Source organism: Sinocyclocheilus rhinocerous, unplaced genomic scaffold, assembly GCF_001515625.1.
Source record: "Sinocyclocheilus rhinocerous isolate Xijiao unplaced genomic scaffold, SAMN03320098_v1.1 scaffold271, whole genome shotgun sequence".
Lineage (NCBI taxonomy): Eukaryota > Metazoa > Chordata > Actinopteri > Cypriniformes > Cyprinidae > Sinocyclocheilus > Sinocyclocheilus rhinocerous.
The window spans coordinates 2,286,553-2,308,451 of record NW_015657574.1 but is presented as its reverse complement, the minus strand read 5'-3'; the positions used below and the strand labels follow the sequence as shown (position 1 = coordinate 2,308,451).

At 37.4% G+C, this 21,899-nt stretch overlaps 1 protein-coding gene across 2 annotated transcripts in view; it reads right to left on the bottom strand.

Annotated features, from left to right (window-relative positions):
• LOC107721348 (monofunctional C1-tetrahydrofolate synthase, mitochondrial-like) overlaps positions 1-21,899 on the bottom strand; it is a 35,940-nt gene that overhangs the window by 8,253 nt on the left and 5,788 nt on the right. For both annotated transcript variants that reach the window (XM_016529321.1, XM_016529319.1), the window contains 14 exons: positions 18,995-19,131; positions 18,723-18,834; positions 18,261-18,343; positions 17,499-17,596; positions 17,201-17,374; positions 15,802-15,938; positions 15,065-15,111; positions 14,505-14,612; positions 14,250-14,324; positions 13,137-13,239; positions 11,346-11,422; positions 10,301-10,441; positions 9,274-9,342; positions 4,871-4,982 (listed from right to left, as the gene is read on the bottom strand). In XM_016529321.1, the coding sequence (XP_016384807.1) occupies positions 4,871-4,982; positions 9,274-9,342; positions 10,301-10,441; positions 11,346-11,422; positions 13,137-13,239; positions 14,250-14,324; positions 14,505-14,612; positions 15,065-15,111; positions 15,802-15,938; positions 17,201-17,374; positions 17,499-17,596; positions 18,261-18,343; positions 18,723-18,834; positions 18,995-19,131 (1,473 nt within the window). The remainder of the gene's footprint in view (positions 1-4,870; positions 4,983-9,273; positions 9,343-10,300; positions 10,442-11,345; positions 11,423-13,136; positions 13,240-14,249; positions 14,325-14,504; positions 14,613-15,064; positions 15,112-15,801; positions 15,939-17,200; positions 17,375-17,498; positions 17,597-18,260; positions 18,344-18,722; positions 18,835-18,994; positions 19,132-21,899) is intronic.

Genomic DNA, 21,899 nt, shown 5'->3' with positions numbered 1-21,899 from the left:
AATTGTTGAGAGCTTTTGCAAAAAAGATCTTGATATATAAACTGCTCTATTGTGCAAGTAAACAAACATTCTGTATCAATTATTATTGCACAGAGCCGGATAAGAGCACATCACTCACACATGCTTTCTCACACGTACGCATAAAAGCAACCTACAGTTATACAGTAATCTAATTGTCCCTGCACTCCGGAGAGAGTTATTGCCATTCATTCATGATTAGGATATAAATTCGATCATTTAAGACAGAGCATGTAAGCGCCCCATATGTGTTACGGTTATCTTGAATGAGTGATCAATGCAACCTTACACTGAAGTGCTGCCAGCGGTATACAAAACACGATCACAAACTGTCCTGTTAAGAGGTTTTCAACTATTTTCCACTATATTTTCCTTTTGCCTGCAAGTTTTGTTTGTTTTGTGTATGAGAGACATCTACTGTTTGTGTTTAAACTAGTCAGTATTAATGTGTATGTGCCATTGAACAGAAAGCATATGTGGAGTATTTCCACGTATCCTTTTTTCCCAGAACGCTGTGAGCTTCCTGTGCCACTTCCCAGGCTTTTGGAGCAGGAGGGTGAATGGGAAGGGTAATATTGTTATTTCCACCAGAGAGGTCTGGCATATTTTCTGAGGCTCTGCATGTTTAAGTGAGTGTATGTTTGTGTGTGTGGCGGTCTGGCATTCGGTTTTGAACAGAGGTAATCTCCTGAAGATAAGTCTTTTGTTCAGTCGCACATGCATCAGGGCTCAGTCACCTACAGTTAACTTTAAGTACTTTAAATTACCATAAGGGGAAAAGAGCCACAAATGTGACCCTGGATCACAAAACCAGTCATAAGGGTCAATTTTCTTTTAATTGAGATTTATACATCATCTGAAAGCTGAATAAATAAGCTTCTCATTGATGTATGGTTTGTTATGGACAATATTTGGTTGAGACAACTATTTGAAAATCTGGAATCTGAGGGTGCAAAAAAAATCAAAATACTGAGAAAATTGCCTTTAAAGTTGTTCAAATGAAGTTCTTAGCAATGCATATTACTAATCAAAAATTACGTTTTGAAATTTATGGTGGGAAATTTACAAAATATCTTTATGGAACATGATCGTTACTTAATATCCTAATGATTTTTGGCACAAAAGAAAAAACGATAATTTTGACCTATACAATATATTGTTGGCTATTGCAACAAATATACCCATGCTACTTATGACTGGTTTTGTGCTCCAGGGTCACAAATGTTTAAACAGAATATAAGAAATCTCATGCTTTCATTTTGACAGCATGTCAAAGGAGGCTGAATAAGTTTAGGAGAGAGAAGGTATGTTTAGGACAGAAGGAAGAAATAATTAGTAAAGAAAGAAGAAAAGAAGCCACAAGATAGAACGGAAGGAAGGAAGGAAGGAAGATATGCATGCACAGGAAGAAGCATTTCTATGTTTAGGAAGGAAAGGAGGAAGCCACGAAGGAAGAAATGCAGGAAATAAGGCAGGCAGGAAGGAATGTTTAGGAAGGAAGAAAGGAAGCCATGAAGGAAGAATGGAAGGTGGGACCGAACAGACAGGAAGGAAGAAAGGAAGGACTGCAAAGGAAGGAAAGAAGGAAGGAATATTTAGAAAGGAAGAAAGGAAAGGAGAAAGGCAAGTAATAAGGAAGGAATGCCTAGAAAGGGAAAAAAATATTAGGGAATGTTTAGGAAGGAAAGACAGAAGGCAGTAAGAAAAGTTTAGGAAGGAAGGAAGGAAGGAATAAAATGTTTAGAAAGAAGAATGTATGTTTAGGAAGGAAGGTATGTTCACAAAGGAAGGAAGGAAGGAAGGAAGGAAGGAAGGAAGGAAGATAGGTAAGTACAGTATGTACAGGAAAAAGGAAGGTAGTAATGTTTAAGAAAAAAGAAATTAATATTTAGGAAGGAAAGGAAGCAAGGAACGTAGGTTTAGAAAAGAAGGAATGATGAGAAGGAGGTGCAAAGCACTTAAAATGCTAAATTGAATGGACTGTTTCCTACTGTATAATACTGACAACCATATAATACTCATTTTAGTAACTCAGTAATTATTTTATTTTGTGCATAGGGTCACAGAAGAAACATATATGAAAGCACAACCTGTGTGTTTGTGTGTGAAACAGGCCAAAAGCCACGGAATATCCTGGAGGCAGTGCTCATGACCTTGGGACGACCAGATGCTGTAATAAATGAAACCACCATATATGAGACTCGCTCTAAACGAGTGTACATCACCAGGCCTTGTGTCGCTCACACACCAGTCAGGTACAGATTCACAAAGGCAATGTGAGGCAAGGAGAATGTAATTGCCCTTCAGGAACTCTCAGTGAATTAATTTATCAGACCATCTGTGAGTCTGAGGCATGGGCGCAGTGATTTTGGTTTGAGTAGACTAAAGGTTACTAACATGCTGCTCTGGTATTCCTGAGTACTGCGGTGGTTTTCCTGTGAAGCACTTCTGTTGTGTATAATCAGCGTCCTCCCTCTCACCCGCAGCAAAAACACTACATACCACACATACCTTGGCATCAGGTAACGCATACACACGTCCCCCTCCTTCACTGATATTTCGCAAAAGTCAACAACTCCCAGCATTCCTGCTGTTTGTTGAGGCTGATGCTCCAAGTCTAATATGGACTTCTTTGAATTCAAACACAAGACAGAGCTGCTTGTCTTTCATAATACAGTAAATCAAACAATTCATTTTTTCTGTCCTCCACAGGGGCCTCTAGTAAAGTTTCTAGGGCTGTACAATTCGAGAGGGAAAGAAAAAAAACGAATTGTGATTCCTCAAAAGGATGTAATAAGATATAATAATGATTATTATTAAAACATTAAAATTAGAAACATTACTGTTTTAATATTTCACTGTAAATAAAAAATTAAGTGCTGCTGTAAAATTACAATATTTCTTAATTTCTTCACTTTCAAATGTTAAAACATCAAATTTTTATTTTATTTTGAAGGAAAATAGCTTTCATTGTTTTCAAACACTTTTCATTAAAAGTGTGGGAAGATAGTTGGCAGAGGAGATACAGAGATGGAGCAGCAGTTGAACCGAGCTGCTGAGATGCTGAAAACAGTGTTATGATCTACATGTGAATAAAAATGCAGTGCCACGCTTTACTCTACAATATGCAGCACATAGATTTAATTAAATCACAGCCTTTGCAATTTGATAATCGCACTAAGCCATATCGTGATTTCGGTAATATTTACATTAATCATGCAGCCCTTTCAGAAGAATTTACTATTTACACGCTGGCAGAAACTCAGGCGTAACAAAAAGTATCCGAAATTCTAGAGGCTGTAACTCAACACAGCTTGGCTTGGATTGGTAGGCAGTGTTTTCATTGGGCTCACACACTTCAGCTTGTCCTTAAATGAGAGGGTGAAGCTTACACTGCTCTTAGTGTGGACCACAGGGCCTCCGCCATTCCCAGCATTCTTTTAGTGTCTGGGACATGTCGCTGGGCAGGGGAGGGATAAGGAATAAAAAGAATAGAGAGGAGCAAAGGAATGAGAGCGAAATGGAAAGTGGAAGTGATAAAGTGAAGGAGAGATGGCAAGATAGTGAGCGTGTGTGTGTTTTGCAAGGCATGTATGTTCAGGTGTGCTGACACTGAGAGGATTAGTTGGGTTCAGCTTTTAATAAATAAATAAATAAATAACATTTAATAAAGAATCCAGTGTTGAGACAAATTCTATATCCTTGTAGAATGTTATTTCCCTTCAATTTGAAAGTCGCCATGATAACTATGGAAAAATGGTCAATTAACATGCTAAATGGTCACATTTTATATAACCAAAGCTATAAATGGTTAAATTAAACCAGTCCCCCACCCCAAGAGTTTAGCATAACAGCAATACATTCCACTAGCCAAGTAGCCACTTAGACATATCACTTAGTATAACACTGATTAGCCTTTAAGTCTAGAAAATACCCTAATGCAAGTTGCTACTTGCGAGTTAAAACTTGGGATACGTTTTTTTTTAAAGAAATTATTTTTATTCAGTAAGAATTGATCAAAAGTGACAGTAAAGACATTATAAAAAAAAAAAAAAAACCTAACTTAAAAATGTATCATGGTTTCCACAAAAATATGAAGCAGCACAATCATTTTCAACATTGATAATAATAAGAAATGCTTCTTGAGCACCAGATCAATATATTACAATGATATTATAAATTATATAGGCCTATATTAGATCATGTGACACTAATGACTGGAGAAATGGCTGATGAAAATTCAGCTTTCATCACAATAAAGTACATTTAAAATAACTTTTCTAATTGAATACATTTCAAAATTGTAATATTACACAATATTACTGTAGTTTTGATCAAATATCATATATAGAACTTTTCAAAATCAAACAAATTCTTAACAGTAATGTTTTACATATTTTACATTATATTTTCAGTACCATATAAAAATCATGTAATTCTATTTAATTGAATGTTTAATGTTAATTATTAGTCGTTTCAGAAAAACAGGACTGCATTGCTTAAAATAAAGTTTATAGATTTATATACAGAGAATCTAAATTTTAAAAGGCTATTTTTTTCTAGAACAAGACATGATGGATGTGTTTTTAAACAGACATTACAAACAGCTACCTTTTGGGTAGCAAGCATAATACTATTCTGTGGGGGGGCATCAAATTTTGCATGATGCCAGTTCTCTTTAAGCAGGAGTCTGGTTTGAACCAGAGAACAACTCTACTGTTGTTGTTCTAACTTACCCCCAACATAGCCTTTGTCTCTGGTCAATGAATGTATGACTATAAAAAGCAGATGCAGTGTGTGTGCTACTGAATGTGTATGTTTGTGTGTGTATACTGTATGTGTGTGCACTCACCAACAAAGCCCTCTTCTCCAACTAGTTTAAGAGCCAACTTGTCTGCCAAGACAGAGGAGTTTCCATGGGCGATGTTAGCAAAAGGTCCAGCATGCACAAACACTGGAGTGCCCTGACATGACAAAGACAAACAACATCAATGCAAACCATTCAAGTCACACCTGCATCCCAAAATATCACATTAGCAGCTGTGCCTCAAGATTACCTGAAAATTACTGTAGAAATTTTAAATTAAGAGCAGGTGATGTAAGATTAAAGTGGACAATTTTGTGTAAAACATATGTGGTTGAGACTTTATTTGTTAGCACCATTTTATATTCAGCAACAATAAAATTTAAATAAGTCTGTTTCATCATCAAGAGCCAGAAAGCATTTAAAGCTCTGTGAAAATATGAGTTTTGAACTGATGACCCTGAGGTCCTTTGTAACTTCCCAAACACTGAAAAGTGACACTGGCAGCTGAAGGGACAGTAAGGAGAGAGTGCAGGAAGATGGAAAAGGGAGTACATACAAAAAGAACGGAGTGATGGTGAAGTCATTTAAATTCAGGAAAAGGATGCAAAACCTGTTAAATAAATGAGCTCTCCATCAAATGGAACGAGACCACCTTCCTTTATTTACCTAAACTTTTATCACTGTATCCCAGCATCCTTCATTCACTGCCTCTGTAGGTGCTGCAGTCCTCCATAAAATGCGCTGGACACATCTGAATATTTGGGTTAACTGTTCTGGAACAGTGTTGGAAATACAATTTAACCACTAATTTCTAGTCGTGCCCTCTTTTGGAAGGCCAAACAAAGTAGTTTCGCTTTCACAACGAAACAGCGTCACACACCGCGCGGCCTCGAGTGAGCGGAGGCCGGAGGCCTAGAGTGAGCCGCGGCCTAGAGTGAGCAGAGGCGGGCGGGCTTGAGAACGGCACGGCCGGCGGATTGGACGAAGGAGCGTCCGGAGGGCTTGCGGCAACCACATATGACGACCCCGGGCCCTGAAAATAGTCCCCAGCTAGGTAACTTCCAACGGAAGTCACGCTCCCTGTGCAAGCAGGTGGTCACGTTGGTTATGTTGACGGAAGTTAGCCTATTTTCAGGCGCTGCGTAATATCATTGCGCCTGCTGCACCCATGGTACGGCAGCAAAGTTCCTTTATTATTACGCCGGAATGAGAGTATAGTTTCCTAGCCATATCGGCCTAGAAAATCGCAACTTTTCATTTTCCGTCGGTCTTAGTACACGATGTAACTACAGAAGAGTCAAGTTTTAAATAGGAAAAATATAGAAACTCTTTGGTCATTTTTGAGCGAGATGCTAACGGTCTAATCAGATTCAATGATCTATGCTAAGCTACAGCTAAAAGTGCTACCGTCACATGTGGTTGCCGCAAGCCTGCCGGCCGCTCCTTCGTCGAATCCGCCAGATGCACCGTTCTCAAGCCCGCCCGCCCGCCTCCGCTCACTCGATTTCGATATAAGCCAAGAGGAGACTTGTTTTCCTTTGCTAAAGTATGGAAACTTTGCTTCTTTTGATCCTGTAAACAAACGTTGGTTTTCACGAGACGCACCGGCGCATGCGCAACGCTGACCCCATACATCATGCTCCCGGAACTGCTTCTGTGTACAACTGTTGGCGCAAGCTAGATTCAAGTGATTATTACGTTTTGAATATGGATATTTTTCTTACAAAAACGCATCGATTCGCTACAGGAGGCCTTTGTTCACCCCCCGGAGCTGTGTGAGACTTTTTTTTTGTGGAAGGGTGCTTTTTATTTCACGTCTTGACAGAAGGAATGCAACACCCGCTGAGTACAACGATAGAGCTTGAAAGATCAAAGACCATTTTTAATATAACTCCGATTGGATTCGTCTGAAAGAAGAAAGTCATATACACATAGGATGCATCGGGGGTGAGTAAAACACAGCCTAATTTTTATTTTTGGGTGAACTAACCCTTTAAGAACCCTCATATAAATGTGATGAAATGTGATAAACATTAACTGTACATTGATTTTGACAATGTGTAGCTCATAACTCAAATACGTTTCCCAGATTTAAAAACAACCAAATCAATCCATTCTGAAGGTCTGCAAAAAATTTCAACAAATCAATTTACTGCATTGAATTTGCTGGTAGCCTATCAACAAGTCAATATGAAAGCACGAGTGATGGGTCTTTATGTGTGACTGTGAATGGAAAGAGAGTGCATGGTTTTCCAGTGAACTGTCCTCTGGAAAAATTTTGCAGAAATAAAAAAAAACTATAATATAAAAAAAAATGGAATAGGAAAGATTGGACAAATCAATCCATTCTGAAGGTCTGCAAAAAATTTCAACAAATCAATTTACTGCATTGAATTTGCTGGTAGCCTATCAACAAGTCAATATGAAAGCACGAGTGATGGGTCTTTATGTGTGACTGTGAATGGAAAGAGAGTGCATGGTTTTCCAGTGAACTGTCCTCTGGAAAAATTTTGCAGAAATAAAAAAAAAACTATAATATAAAAAAAAATGGAATAGGAAAGATTGGAGCCCTTTGCCCTGTGAGTGTGGAAAAGAGAAGAGATTTGACATGCAATGCCAGGAAAGTTAAAAACAGGAAAAACCAATTGAGCACAGTGGACGGGAACAGGGTGGTTTTGCTTATTCAATAGGCAAAATTATCATCTTATTTTGATGCTTGAACTGATTATCTAGTTATTGACTCTACATGACTTCCATTTTTTAAAGTAGTCCATTGATTTGATTATTCTTATTAATAGCAATAATAACTTTATGAATAGTTTTGTAAATGCATCACAACGCCAATGCGCACATGTAAAATCATCTTGGGTCAAAACAAGTTTTTTTGCTAACCAAGGATACATTTATTTGATCAAAAATACAGTCAAACAGCTATATTGTGAAATATTATACTTTACAATACGCGTTTTCTATCTTTACACGTTTTAAAATGTAATTTATTCCTGTGATGGCAAAGCTGAATAAATCATTCTCAATCATAATCAATGCTGAAAAAAGTATAGTATATTATTATTATTATTATATTATTAAAGTATATTAAAGTATAGTATTATATTCATTTTTTTTAGAAACTGACACAAGGATTCTTTGATTAATTCAAAAGAACAGCTTTTATATGAAAAAGAAACTTTGTAACAATGTAAAAGTCATTACGGTCACTTTTGATCAATTTAATGCATCATTTCTCAATGAAAGTACTCTCTTATAAACCCCTTTGAACATTAGTGTATAGTTGACTGTTTGTTTGTTTGCTTGTTTATTTATTTTCTGTATGACACAAACAAGTGGTTTACTTGGCCAAGTAAACCTAAATAGCAGCATACTGTTTTTATATATATATAAAACAGTAAAAATATGAATACTACAGACTAACCCTACAAATGAAAAAACACTTCACATTTTTATAGCGAATTGAAGAAATATTTGGGAAGTCCTTGAATGTCTAAAGGAAGGTTGTTACATTTAGACAACTTCTGGGCACAATTTTGTCCCTGAAGTGCAGCTAACGTCATACACATACTTTACTGGAGACACATTTTCTCCTAACGGTCTCGATAAATCTCACATCTTCAGTCTATATCAAACAGGCTTAGATCCATCTGTGAACACATGCACGTCCTCTTGTTCAGTCATTCACACACTTCCTCTCTCACTCTTTCAACACACTCGCATATATCCCAATCACAACAGTGACATTATAGCACCATACAAACAGAATATTCCAACAACCCTTTGTTGCCTGGTTCGTTCTGATACGATTCCTCCTCACAAGCGAAACCGCAGTCATGCATATGCTCTGGAACAGAGTAATATCGCGTCCATATCGCAGGCTTTGCGATTAGGAAATCGCAACGTCTCAAATCGCGATTTCAATTCGATTTCGATTAATCGCACAGCCCTACCGGAAACCAGGCAGGAAAGGTTTCACAAAGCAATTCTGTGGCCCTCTCTACAAACTTGCAACTTTTGTGTATCTCACACGCAAAAACATACGCCTGTACACACCAAACATCAATCACTAGTCATTAGCATGTTTTAAAGCCATGAAGATGAAAGGCATTCCAACAATCAGGCTTTTCACCACTGTCTATTTCTCATTTCCAGTTTTCTCGTGGCGTTCAGGGTGTGATAGTGAAAGACAGAGACACACTCCCACTGAGCCAAAACCAAAACCAGATGTGCATGTGTTACTGTATGAGTGTGTGTTTTCTGTGAATATCCTATCACTTCACCAATGCTGAGAGTATCAAGTTTGGGAGTTTCCATCAAGATAGGACAGTTATGTGTGCATGTGTGTGGGAGACAGAATAAGAAAAATAGCACACAAGCGAGCGACTGTGTAAAAGATACTGAGAGTTTGGGGTGCAGGAACAGGGAAGAGGTCTCACCTCCAGTGTCTGCATCAGTGTGGGTTTGATAGCATCTTTCATGAGGACTGCCAAAGCCCCGGTTACACCCTAAGAAAACCAAAGAGCAAAGAAATGTCAGAATATATTGTTCATAGCAGTTGTCAAATGTTTCTATGATACATCTGTCACAATCATGAAATATTGACCGATGATTTGTGATTAATGACTAAATATTACTAATACTGTTTTTTCATATAGCTTACAGTGTATGTTTAATATGAATACACCTTATTTACATTTAACTTCGATTTAAATATTGCATAGGTTTAGAATTACATAAATGTAAACACTATATATTCACAATAATTTAAATATTTATTTTGTGAACACTTAATTGTCAGTCAATTCACACTGCTGTTTTTAGAATCTAGACAACATGAACATATCTAAATATAATTAAAAAATATTTAGTAATCATTGTCTATATACACAGTGTAAATTTATAGATAAGATTTTTTTAAATCTTTAGATGTTCTCTTACACTCACTAAGACTGCATTTAGTTGATCAAAAATACAGTAAAAACAGTAATATAGTCAAACATTACCATTTAAAATAATTGTTTTCTATTATAACATTTTATAATATAATTAACCCCTTTGATGGCAAAGCTGAATTTTCAGCAGCGATTCAGCAGTTTTTTGGAAAAAAATATGCCTTTTTTTAGGATTCTTTGATGAATAGATATTTCAAAAGAACAATTCATTTGAAAAATAAATTTTACTGTGATTTTTGCTCAATTTACATATAGTTTAAAGGGGTAGTTCACCCAAAAATGAAAATTCGGTCATTAATTACTCACCTTCATGTCCAAGCCTGCAAGACCTTAATTCATCTTTGTAACACAAATTAAGATATTTCTGACGAAATCCGAGAGCTTTCTGACCCTGCACAGATAGCAATGCAACTGACACAATGAACGAAGGTCTCACGGGTTTGGAATGACATAAGAGTAATTAATGACAGAATTTTCATTTTCTCTCACTCTCACACACACACACACACACCAAGTCATCTGCAGTGATCGGCTGGCCGTTTCTGCTGCTGCCCACAACCATACGTCCCAGCCTAGCCCGCATATCAGCCAGTCCATCTGTCAGAGCAAGGATAGCCATGATCTCACTGGCCACCGCAATATCAAACTGGGTCTATAAAAACGAGAGGGGAAGATCACATACTGACCAGCACACAAACACATCACAGTGATGATTTAGGTGATTTCCATCAAAATGAGTCGTCACGATATAGACGGTGGAGAGATTTGTCAAACACAGACACGCAACATCTGCCAAGTCTGGTTCTTTATCACATACAGTAAACTGCTCCCATATGTGTCCAAGACAACCCCAGCTGCAGTAAAAAACCGAACTGTCCTGGTTTAACTCTCAGCTAATAAATACTCCCCCAATAAAACAGCTGGGAGCAGAGGAGTGGTGGCCAGATGCCCTATCAGGAGAGATGGGCCGCTTAATACACACCACTTGTGTCATCATTATTTGCCATTTAACTGCATTTACAGCACCCTAATTGCTGAGATGATCTACCCTAAGTCAATGTTTGCAAAGCCTGAGGAAACATGCTTCATTGCTTTTTTTAAATTTCAAACCCACACACACAGGCTTCTACTGTCTTTCCAAAATACACATACATTATAGTATACTGTATGTTGCTCAAGAATAAAAGTACAAGGCTGTAGTGCAGATTTCAGTGGTTTTGGTACAGAGGGAGGGAGACGAATGTAAGCACATGATTGACCAGCTCAGAGGGTCTTTGCTACAGTATGTGCGCAGTAACGCCTTTTTGAGACATTTGCTTTTACTTAGACTGCTTCCCATTGAGGTGCACACTGTTATCTGCTTGATTTGGTTTAAAAGTAATTAATTCTGACGGCCGTTGACATACTGAAAGACTTAACAGATTCCAGTTAAGGGAAATATACATAAAAGTGAGAGAGGGATGGAGAACAAGAGATAAATAATCATTGAGGAAAAGTGACAAAACTCAATCACATTTGAATGTTGGCTAATTGAATCAGAAGTTTGAAGCACGTACCTGGCGAGCATGGCCTTTTTCTGTGTTAGCCTGGCCAACAGTGATCTTACGCAGAAATCGGTCATTGGTATCAATAACTATTTGAAAGAGGAAAACATATGTTAAGAGAAAACAGAACAAAGAATCAAAAGCCTGTGCTTCTACCTTAGGGTAGTTCACCCAAAAAATAAATTATGTGGTCATTTACTCAAGTCATTTCTAACCTGCATGACTTTCTTTCTTGCTAAAACACACAAGGAGAAATTAATGATGTACTTTGTAGGCTCTACAATGAATGGGAAGCAAAGCTTTAAGCTATAAAAGGACATACTGTAAAAGCACCATAGAAGTAGTCAACATGATTGGTGCACTATTAATAACTCCATTTGTATGGAGGAATGAGAGTGAAGTATGGAGGACAAAGTTCCTCAATGAGTGAACTGTCCAATAGCATTAAAAAAAATGAAATTTGTGACATACAGGTTGACAAAATGACAATTCTCATATCTGGGTGAATTTTCCCTATTGCAATTGAAACATTTCAAGACGCAGGATCAGCTAGATGCTAAGTGCTGCAAGCGGAACAGATTTTGCAGTCACTGCTGAGGAGATGTATGAGGCAATCTAATGAATCCCAAAAACCAATGACCTAAAGAGACCCAGAGGGATGGACGCCAGGCGAAATCATAACCTTGCAATAAGCATGCATTCCTCAAAGACTTTTTGCATTTGTGTTTTTTTTCTTGCAGCCAAGCTGAATGTAGGAGGGTGCAGTATGAGACACAAACACAACTCCCTAAGGGCCAGCAAGTTGGAAGGGAAATTCAACCCTCTGGTATTTTCTCATAGAAACACAGAACAATTATTATAAGCCTCATTTTAAACATGTCACGGGCAACAAAAATTACAACAGTGGTTTAGTCTGCTTTCTGGCTGTCTCTCGTATTCCTCTTGTGTATCTGTTTCAATTCATCCATCTGTGAGAACACAGTGTACATGAAGTACAGCATAACATACAACACAGCCAAAACGTTTCATCTGAAGAGTGATTAATAAACAAGGAAAGACCATGATAATGTAGTCTGAAGATCATTATTCACAATGATATCTTCCCATAATGGACCATGGGAAACTTTAATGGTTTAGACATTACATTAATGAACGTCACTTTGAGAAAGTTGTACGGATTGTCAGACCTTCTCAGACACACACAGATTCGCATTCGCAGCAGGAGAGAGATGTAAAACTGTTGTTAATCTTCCAGGGCCCTCATCTTAGTGTGCACTTTTGAACCGACAGAGTAAATATCCCATCAGTCACTGAAGCACTATCTTCTGAATGTAGGGCTAAAGGCAACAGATGTTCCCAGGCGGCCACGAGTAAAACGGGAAACACCCCAATCCAGCTGAATCTCATCCCCCAGTGATCGCAGCTATCAGACGGCACTGCGCCATAACCAAAAGCAGAAGGTCTACATTTGGCATGTCTTCCAGGTGCGAAGAGTAGACTCGTTATTGCATGTGTTCAAGAGGGACTAGTTCTCAAAAATTGCTCTCAGATGTAACGAAATGGCTAGTTTATAGTGCTTTCCCACTAGCCAATTCAAACAGAAGAGTCAAATGTGGCAATAGCATTCCAGTGGTCACATATTGTGTCATCATCCTGCATGCTTCATCTCACTGTCTTATGCATCACATATCCTGTACCACAATCTCTAAATCTCTTTCTGTTACTCATCAGGCATTGAGGGATTCTTGTAAGAATGTACCATATGCAGAACAGTAAAGCAATCTAAATTGCTCAAGCTCCTACCTCTCTGCCATGTGACCTTCTCAGGGTCAAGGTCAAGACGGACAAATGCCCTGACCTCTTCTGGTGTGAGGTCACTGGGGTCAGATTTGTTTATTCCAAGACGCTGAAAACATAGGTGAGGAAGAGACAGACACAAGTGCAGTGATTATTATGATGAAAAAGCTGTTCATTCATATGAAACAAACCTACTATTAAAGCATTTTCATTACTGCAGTTAGTTTTGGCCTTGACTCAGAAGAAGAATTTAGGAGATTTTTCCTAAATTGCAAATATTTTGCTATTGGAGGCCCCAGTAGTCATAAATATCTTTCAGACTATATTTTTAATTAGATTTCTCTCTGAATCACTGGCCTTCGCTTGTAAATTCACCAGCTTTGCCTTTCCAAAATGTAAGTAAACCCAGCCTGTCCCTGAGCAAAGATAAACAGTTTGTGTTTAGAGGAGTCTCTCAGCTTATCTGTGTCACAGCCAACATAACACAACACTTGACTTGTTTACATAAACAAAAAGAGTGAAACTGGTTAACAGCTAGACTTGCTTTGAATTACAGCCTCATAAGAAAGAATTGCTCATTTTCGCAGTAGCTGCATGAGGACCCCTGTTGGTTATCTGATGTACTGCTTCCAAATTTCTACACATTCTAGTGCAGATCTTTTATTACCTCCCATTGTCCACAATGTGGATTACACATTTTTCGTTTTCCAGACATTTTAAGAGGTGAATGTTCTTCAGGGTTCCCATTTACTGGATAAGTCTTAAAGATAAGGAAAAATATTTTGTTTGGCGTCCTATATATTGGCCACCAAAATACTTTTCCAGGTCTAAAAATCACAGATTTAAAATTTGGCTTTCCAAGACCATTGAAGCCCTGGCTCTTCAATGCAAAAAAGGGGATACATTAAAATAAGAAATTGAAGGGATGCATTAAAGTAAGACATATCATGTAGTAGTTCTGGTTTATTTTAATGCTTGTTTTGTCTTATTTAAATCATCTTGAGGCCCCCTTGGAAGTTTTCTGAGAACCACTGCCCTAATAACTTGTGTCAAATGATGATGGTATTAACAAGCAATAAAAGTTAAAAAGGTCAGAGGTACAAAGTCTTGTCCACTCACTTGTAGGCGAGCCATCTGTATAGGAGAGAAACATCTCACGCCATTAACAGACGGCACTAGTCTGCTGTACAGGGCCTAAAAGACACAAAAACAACTAATAGCTGAATACTTAAAGCATTAGGAAGTGATATATGCAATTATATACTTGTATAGAATCAGGAAGAATACTCTTTAAATGACACACTAACTATTGATGAATCATAATATTAAAGCCCAGGGAGACTGCTCTGTGACATTACGATTGCAGTTGTTTACCTTGTCTGATTGAGTAGCTTCATGGAGAATGCGGGCATCGATAGCTGCCGCCACTAGATTATTGGCTGCGGTTATAGCGTGGATATCACCTGTGAGGTGGAGATTAAACTGAATGGAAAAAAAATAAAGTGAGTAAGCTGTTTTCTGAAGCTTCTGATAAAGACAGTATCTGCTCTCTCACACACACGTTCAGTGTTGTCCAAAAGTCTGAGATAACAGAAAATATGGGATTAAAAACATAATATAAAACTAGAAATAAAAAGTCTTATTATTTTCATGCATGCTGTTACTTCATATGACAACAAATTCCGAATTAGGTTATTTTTCCTTTGAAATTTTTCAACAATGATATACTGATATTTATTGGTAATGATAAAAAAAATCTATTAGAAAATCACAAAACCAAAGTATTTTCACTAGTGGTCTCAGAGTTTTGGACTTTGCGCTTTATTTTACTTGGTCTCAATGGCTGTGTGTGTTTTTAAGGGCTGTCATCAGTTGTGGCATACTAGGGAAACGGCTTTGTGATAGCGGGAGACAGGATGTCTGTAGTCACTCACCTCCTCCATAGGAATGACCTGCGCATATCCCCCACCCGCCGCTCCTCCTGCAGGGAGACAAAATAATGAAGCAGGCTGACAAACACACAGCAATGAAAACACAAGACAATACATCTGATAAAGCCAGACATGAGCTTGATCCAAAATCTAGTGAACTGTCTTGCTGTGCACTGCCTAAATGGGCAGCATCCTAAGTATCATAAAACATTTGTGACTGATCTGAAACTCTACATATAAAAATATATAATCAGCATATATATAAATAAATACATATATAAATAGATAAAATGTAATTATAATAAAATTACATTATGAATTGATTTTAAAAATACTGTGTATATACACACACACACACAACATGTATGTTTTTATTTGTATAGTTACAATAAATTCAAATTAAATGTTATTTCAGTTAACGGTGTTTAATTTTATTTTTAATTATTTTAAAATATTGATAAATTTATATTAAAATTTCTCTCGTTTTCCACCATCTTGGATTTATTTGTTTTACTGAACTCATTGCAGGGCATTTTGGGATTGCCTACTCTACAAAGGACAAGTTACAGTGCCTTAAAATGAGTGCTTAGATCTTAGAAAGTTGCATAATTATAATGCCTACATTTTGGAGCAACCTTCAAGAAGTGCATCTGTGATACCTTGAAATGTTGTTACGTTACTTATTGTTATCTGTATACTACAATATCAAACTAAGGTAAAGCAAACACACAAAAACACACCTTTGACACCAAACGTTGGGCCCTGGGAAGGCTGTCGCAGGCAAGCAAAAGAGTTGAGCTTAAGATGAGCGGAAAGGGCCTGGACAAGACCTATGGTCACAGTACTCTTCCCCTCACCCAGAGGAGTGGGAGTTATACTGAAAAACATAGACCGAAAACATTATCATCACATGCTTTCCCACATTTAAAGGGAGAGGGTTGTGATCTATTCATCCTTCTGCCTTTCTCTTTTCGTTTTCCCTCTGATCTCACTACATTAGGCTGCTCTCCCCATCAGCATCCACCCTCTCTCTCAGTCTTTGTGGAGCTGCTCTTTTGGCAGCGCAGTAAAGGCATGCCAGTGGCTGACAGTAATTGAGTAGGCTGGGTGGGGAGGGCAGTGCTGCTTCACAGCGTCTGCAGGCAGAACAATGAGCGGGACTTAAAGAAGGAGAGTTAAGGAGAGGGAAGGGGCTGCTGATAAAGCCAGGGGACTGCGCATTCCCCACACACATGAAAGAGACCCTGGGCCCCCATTTGGAGCTGACCGAGCCACACTTCACACACACGGATGAAAGGGAGGCTCCTGGTGGGTTCAAGAGCCAGCAGTAGATAAGATCCCTGGGCAGAGCAATCACTCTCTCTAGGAATTTAGAGGCAGAGTACAAACGTGTACACAGACGTGAGCGTGAAAACACACGGACCTGAAGTTTTCCTTAGATGCTTGCTTTTAACCTATTTCTCCTATTTAGGTTATTTCAAGGCAAAAATGACTGTCATCAATCTATCTGCCATTAACTGATGAAAAAGCTTCCAGTGTCTTTAAATTTACTATTAACACCTGTTCAACAAATTAAGTCAATACAGTTTTGGTTCAACTTGGTTGTTCAATAAAAATTTGTATCATTGCTTTCGTATCATTTCAGGGTGTATTCACACTTTTCGTACTTTAGTTCTTTTGGTCTGAAGCAAAAAAATAAATAAAAATCATACATTTAGTCCTGGTTCTCTTAGCATTAATTCGTTTTTAAGACTGAATCTAAAAATAAAAAAAGCATAAGGATAAGGTGATAACCAGATTTAATAGCTTTTAAAAAAATTAATAAATAAATAACTTACCAAATATCCAAAACAATGCTGTGTGTCAGACTAATTGTGCTCGTTGCATGTGTGTACATATATATGGTGGTATTTTTACCAGCTTAAAACTCACTAAAAGTTTATGAAATGTGCAAAGGAGTCAAAATATTGCCAGGAATTCTTGCATACAAAAACAAAGATCTGCTGGTATCAACACCTGTACCAAACAGTAAAAACTAAACCAATCAAATCAAACTAAACCTTCCAAGCGTAAACACACCCTTAGATAAGTAATATGACATGAATTAAACTTCAGTGAAAGTAAAAACTGATGTCACACCCTGCCACCAGGACATATTTGCCATTAGGCTGATGTTGGAGGCGGTTGAGGAGGGACAAATGGACTTTGGCTTTGGTGTTTCCGTAGGCCTCCAGCTCCTCTGGAAGCAGCCCAACCTCCTGAGCCAGCTGGGATATGGGTTTGGGAGTCTGTGCCCTGGAGATCTCTATATCACTGAGGGTTACAGAAACATGCAAACAGAAAGATGGAGAGACCAATTAGTTCTGTGCACAAATGAACAAGCAAAGGTCTGAGTGATGCATATTCCGTAGAAACTAAAAGGCAAGGCCGTTCGTACCTAGGCACAGGTGAGAGTGGTTGGAGTTTTAGTGGGCGGAGCCTCCACGGCTGGTACTGCTGTTCTTGTATCCACCTCCTGTTGCTCCTCACTACATGCTGGCAGATCACAACAGCCACAAACATCTCAGTAAACACTTCAAAATGACAACTTCATTCATTGCATAATTATGTACACAAACTGTGCACAAATATATACTATAAAAACATACTGGCAATAACTACTGTGATTTGGTATAACATTACCATTCAAAACACAGTGAACTGATCGAAAGTGACAAAGATTTTTATAATGTTACAAAAATGTTACAGCATATCAGAATGATTTCTGAAGGATCATGTGACACTGGAGTAATGGCTGCTGAAAATTCAGCTTTGCCATGCCAGGAATAAATTACATTTTAAAATATATTCAAATAGAAAACAATTATTTCAAATTGTAATAATATTTTATAAAATTACTAACTATATTTATTTGACAGTATTTATTTATTGATCAAATAAATGCAGCCTTGGTGATCCCCTTTAAAAAATAAAAACGTATTCCCAACTGTTTACTGTTGAATTTTTTACTGTTTAAATTTACTGTTCTTTTTTTTATAAATTACTCTAACAAATAATAATTATAACAACTGTCAAATAAATTAACCTTTAAATTGGTAAATCACGGGTTCTTAAGCTTTTATATTAAATTGATAGAAAAACTTATCCTATTTTAAAGATTTTAATACAAAGAAGAAACAACAACAGGCCTCTCTCTCACCTGCATTCTTAGCGCAGCACTTAGAGGCCCAACTCCTGCACCAGATTCAGCTTCAGCCCTGTGCTCCCAACTGTCAGGGTGTTCTAGGAAATAAGATCATAAGTATGAAAAGTTGGCCCGGACTGAGCATCTAAGGAAATACAATTAGTGGTGTCTTATTATGTTCCCACACTAATGGAATTTGTGGGTTATGGAGGAAATAGCATGGGCCTCTATATCCATTAAAGTCTCCTGGAGATGGCAGGTAATGAAAGGTGAAGAAAACTGCGTGCCTGACTTAATTGGTTTCAGAGGAATCACATGCTTGTCTTTCACATGGTACTACAACTATAATAGTTTCCTCGATTCTCAAATGGCACTTCTCAAGTAAAGAACCGATCTATACGTTTTATGTATAGCAAAGTAAAAAACAACTGTTATAATGTGAGCCATGCTTAATATCTTTACTTTGAATAAATGTACCTTCCATTAGGGCTGAGCCGAGGTTGATGACTGCCACCCCGGGTCTTAACCAAGTGGGTGGGAGGCCCTTGTGGTCAGTCTCTAACAATATCACCACATCCAAATCCATGATCTGAAAGAAAGAAAGAAAGAAAGAATATTAGTGTATGCCTCCTATGATTTATCCAGATGTCCCTCCTGAAACAAAGCAGCATTGCCCTCTGCTGCTGAAAATAGCAAACTACACCTAAAAACTGACCTGAAAAATAAATACCTCCCAGTTATCAATTTACCTGTTTTTGCATGTGCTTTGAGCTCCACTGGCAGGTCTGCACCATCATGCCATTGTTTTGCAACAAAAATTGAAGAGTTGCCTTCAGGGGTCCCTCAACACCCACCAGCACTGCCATCTTACCAATCAATGGGGCATCTAAAGGAGTGTTACAAAAAAAGTAAATACTGTATATTTAAACTGGCTCTAATCAATTCACCGTAAACTCAACATTACATTATGCTACAATAAAAAAAGTATACTAACATTCTAAAATCTGAGGTCAGTAAGATATTTTTGGACAGAAATGAACACTTATTCAGCAAGCACACATTAGTTTGATCAAAACTGACAGCAAAGACATTTATAATGTCACAAAAAATATATATATTAAGCAGAACAGCTGTTCTCAACATTTACAATAATAAATGTTTCTTGAACACCAAATCAGCACATTAGAATGATTTCTGAAGGATTGTGTGACATTGAAGTAAAGGCTGCTGAAAATTCAGCTTTGCATCACAAGAATAAATTATTTTAAAATATTAAAATAGAAAACAGCTATTTTATATTGTAATAATATTTATAAATAAATAAAATTCATTTAAAAAAAAAACTTACAGACCTCATATACTTTTGAAAGTCCACAAGCACACATTAGTTTGATCAAAACTGACAGCAAAGACATTTATAATGTCACAAAAAATATATATATTAAGCAGAACAGCTGTTCTCAACATTTACAATAATAAATGTTTCTTGAACACCAAATCAGCACATTAGAATGATTTCTGAAGGATTGTGTGACATTGAAGTAAAGGCTGCTGAAAATTCAGCTTTGCATCACAAGAATAAATTATTTTAAAATATTAAAATAGAAAACAGCTATTTTATATTGTAATAACATTTATAAATAAATAAAATTCATTTAAAAAAAAAAACTTACAGACCTCATATACTTTTGAAAGTCAGTGTACATGCATTTATGGAGGATATTTTTAATATATTGATATATGGGCCATTCTACAGACTTGGTCCAAAGTCAGAGTTGGAAACGTCTGGGAAAAAATGTGTATTTGTGTAATGTGTATTTTTCCCAAAACTTGTATGCATGCAAATTGTATAATATCCAAGGTACACATTTCTAGTAATTGTGCAGTTAATTCTCAATGTATTTTCATACATTTTTGGAATATTTGTCCTCTCCCCAAATTTATCACTACCAAAACAGTAATAATTTAATTAGAAGGGTTATATTCACCTATTAAGATTTTGCTTACATCTAGATTGTAAATACATTTTTTCAGAGGTAAATCAATAATTAAATTCTTAACAATATTTCAAGTGTAATTTATGAGATTTGTTCATTTTGAATCCAATTTTCCTTTGTAAAAGGTAAAAAGATGATCATACTGATTTAAAAGTTAAGGATTCATTAGTTTGAATATTCACTGAACCACAAACTATCATAACATCTTAGCTGATAATTCAGTATACTTTATTTTTGACAAAACATCCCATGTTTCGGTAGTGACGGCACATTTTCGGTAGTGACAGTAATGCTTTGGTAGCAACCACATCACATTACAGAATTTTAACTCGCATATTAAAACATACTAAAATACAAAAAAAATACATAACTGTACTAAAATTTTGTTTATTTCCCACAAATATGGGGATTATGTGTTCCCTTTTGTCACTACCGAAACAATGATGACATGTTTCGGTAGTGACTGTTTTGGTAGTGACAATTCTATGGGATAACAACCAAAAAACCAAACAAAGATGTCACTACCGAAACTCCACCAAATGTTTCGGGAGTGAAAATTTTAGTTACTTTTGAACCTAGCTCAATGGCTGTGGGACAGCCACCTCCCAACTGAAAGTACCCAATAAATTATGATTTGACATATATTAAGCTTACTAATATTTTAAATATCATTGTGGGTTTCAATAGATAATAGAAGGATCTTAAAGGGGTCATCGGATGCAAAATTCACTTTTGTTGTTGTTTGAACATAAATGTGTGTTGGAAGTGTGTGTACACATCCAACCTATAATGATAAAAATCCACCCAGTAGTTTTTTTTAAATCCCCTTCAAATCAGGCTGTTCTGAGATTCCTGTCAGAAAGACGTAGTTCTGCACAGGCACCTCCCACGATAGTTGATTGACAAGGCCGTCTTACCTTAGACCTGCACTGAGTGAGCTGTAAGCTGTCCGCCATCGTGTCGACTCCGGTGCAGGGGAAGACAAGAATGTCTCCGATTAAGTGATTGAGGTGTTCTGTTGCTGGATGTAATAATGAACATTTTCGTTTTTGAAAGGAATGCGCCGATCCCCGATCTGCCTAAATGCATTTAAGATCGTGCGAATCATTCATGACCCAGCTTCATCTACAGAAGAAGTGAGTATAAGGTTTTTTTTTATGACTCTTTGCTAATCGCCTTTCCTAATAATGTGCTAGTTAGCAAGTTCCGTGGCTAAACAGTATCATGAGAACGGCTTGTCACCCACAGAAGAGAGGAGAAGGGTATAACTGCAGCCTGGAGATCTCCAAATGGGGGCGGGAACTCCAAAACGGGGTGGGAGCTTCAAAATAGGGAGTGCCTTCCTCTGGCTATGCGTCAGTTTTCATTTATACTTCTGCATCGTTGTCCGCATCGACGTGCAGTACACATGCAAACCGCTAGTCTGCAGTGTCCACGGGCATGTTGCTGGTGTAACCCACAGTACCACGGTAAAAGTCGAAGAAGAAGCGGCTCGTCGGAGAAGCATTATAGCCGAGACTGCGGCAAATAAATATCAGATCATTAAAGGCAGAGTAAGTGATTTCTGGTAGCCAATGTTGATATTTGAAATCACCAAAACAAACACGCCCCTACCCCAAAAGGGTCTTGCCCCTATTTTGATAGCTCCGCCCCACAT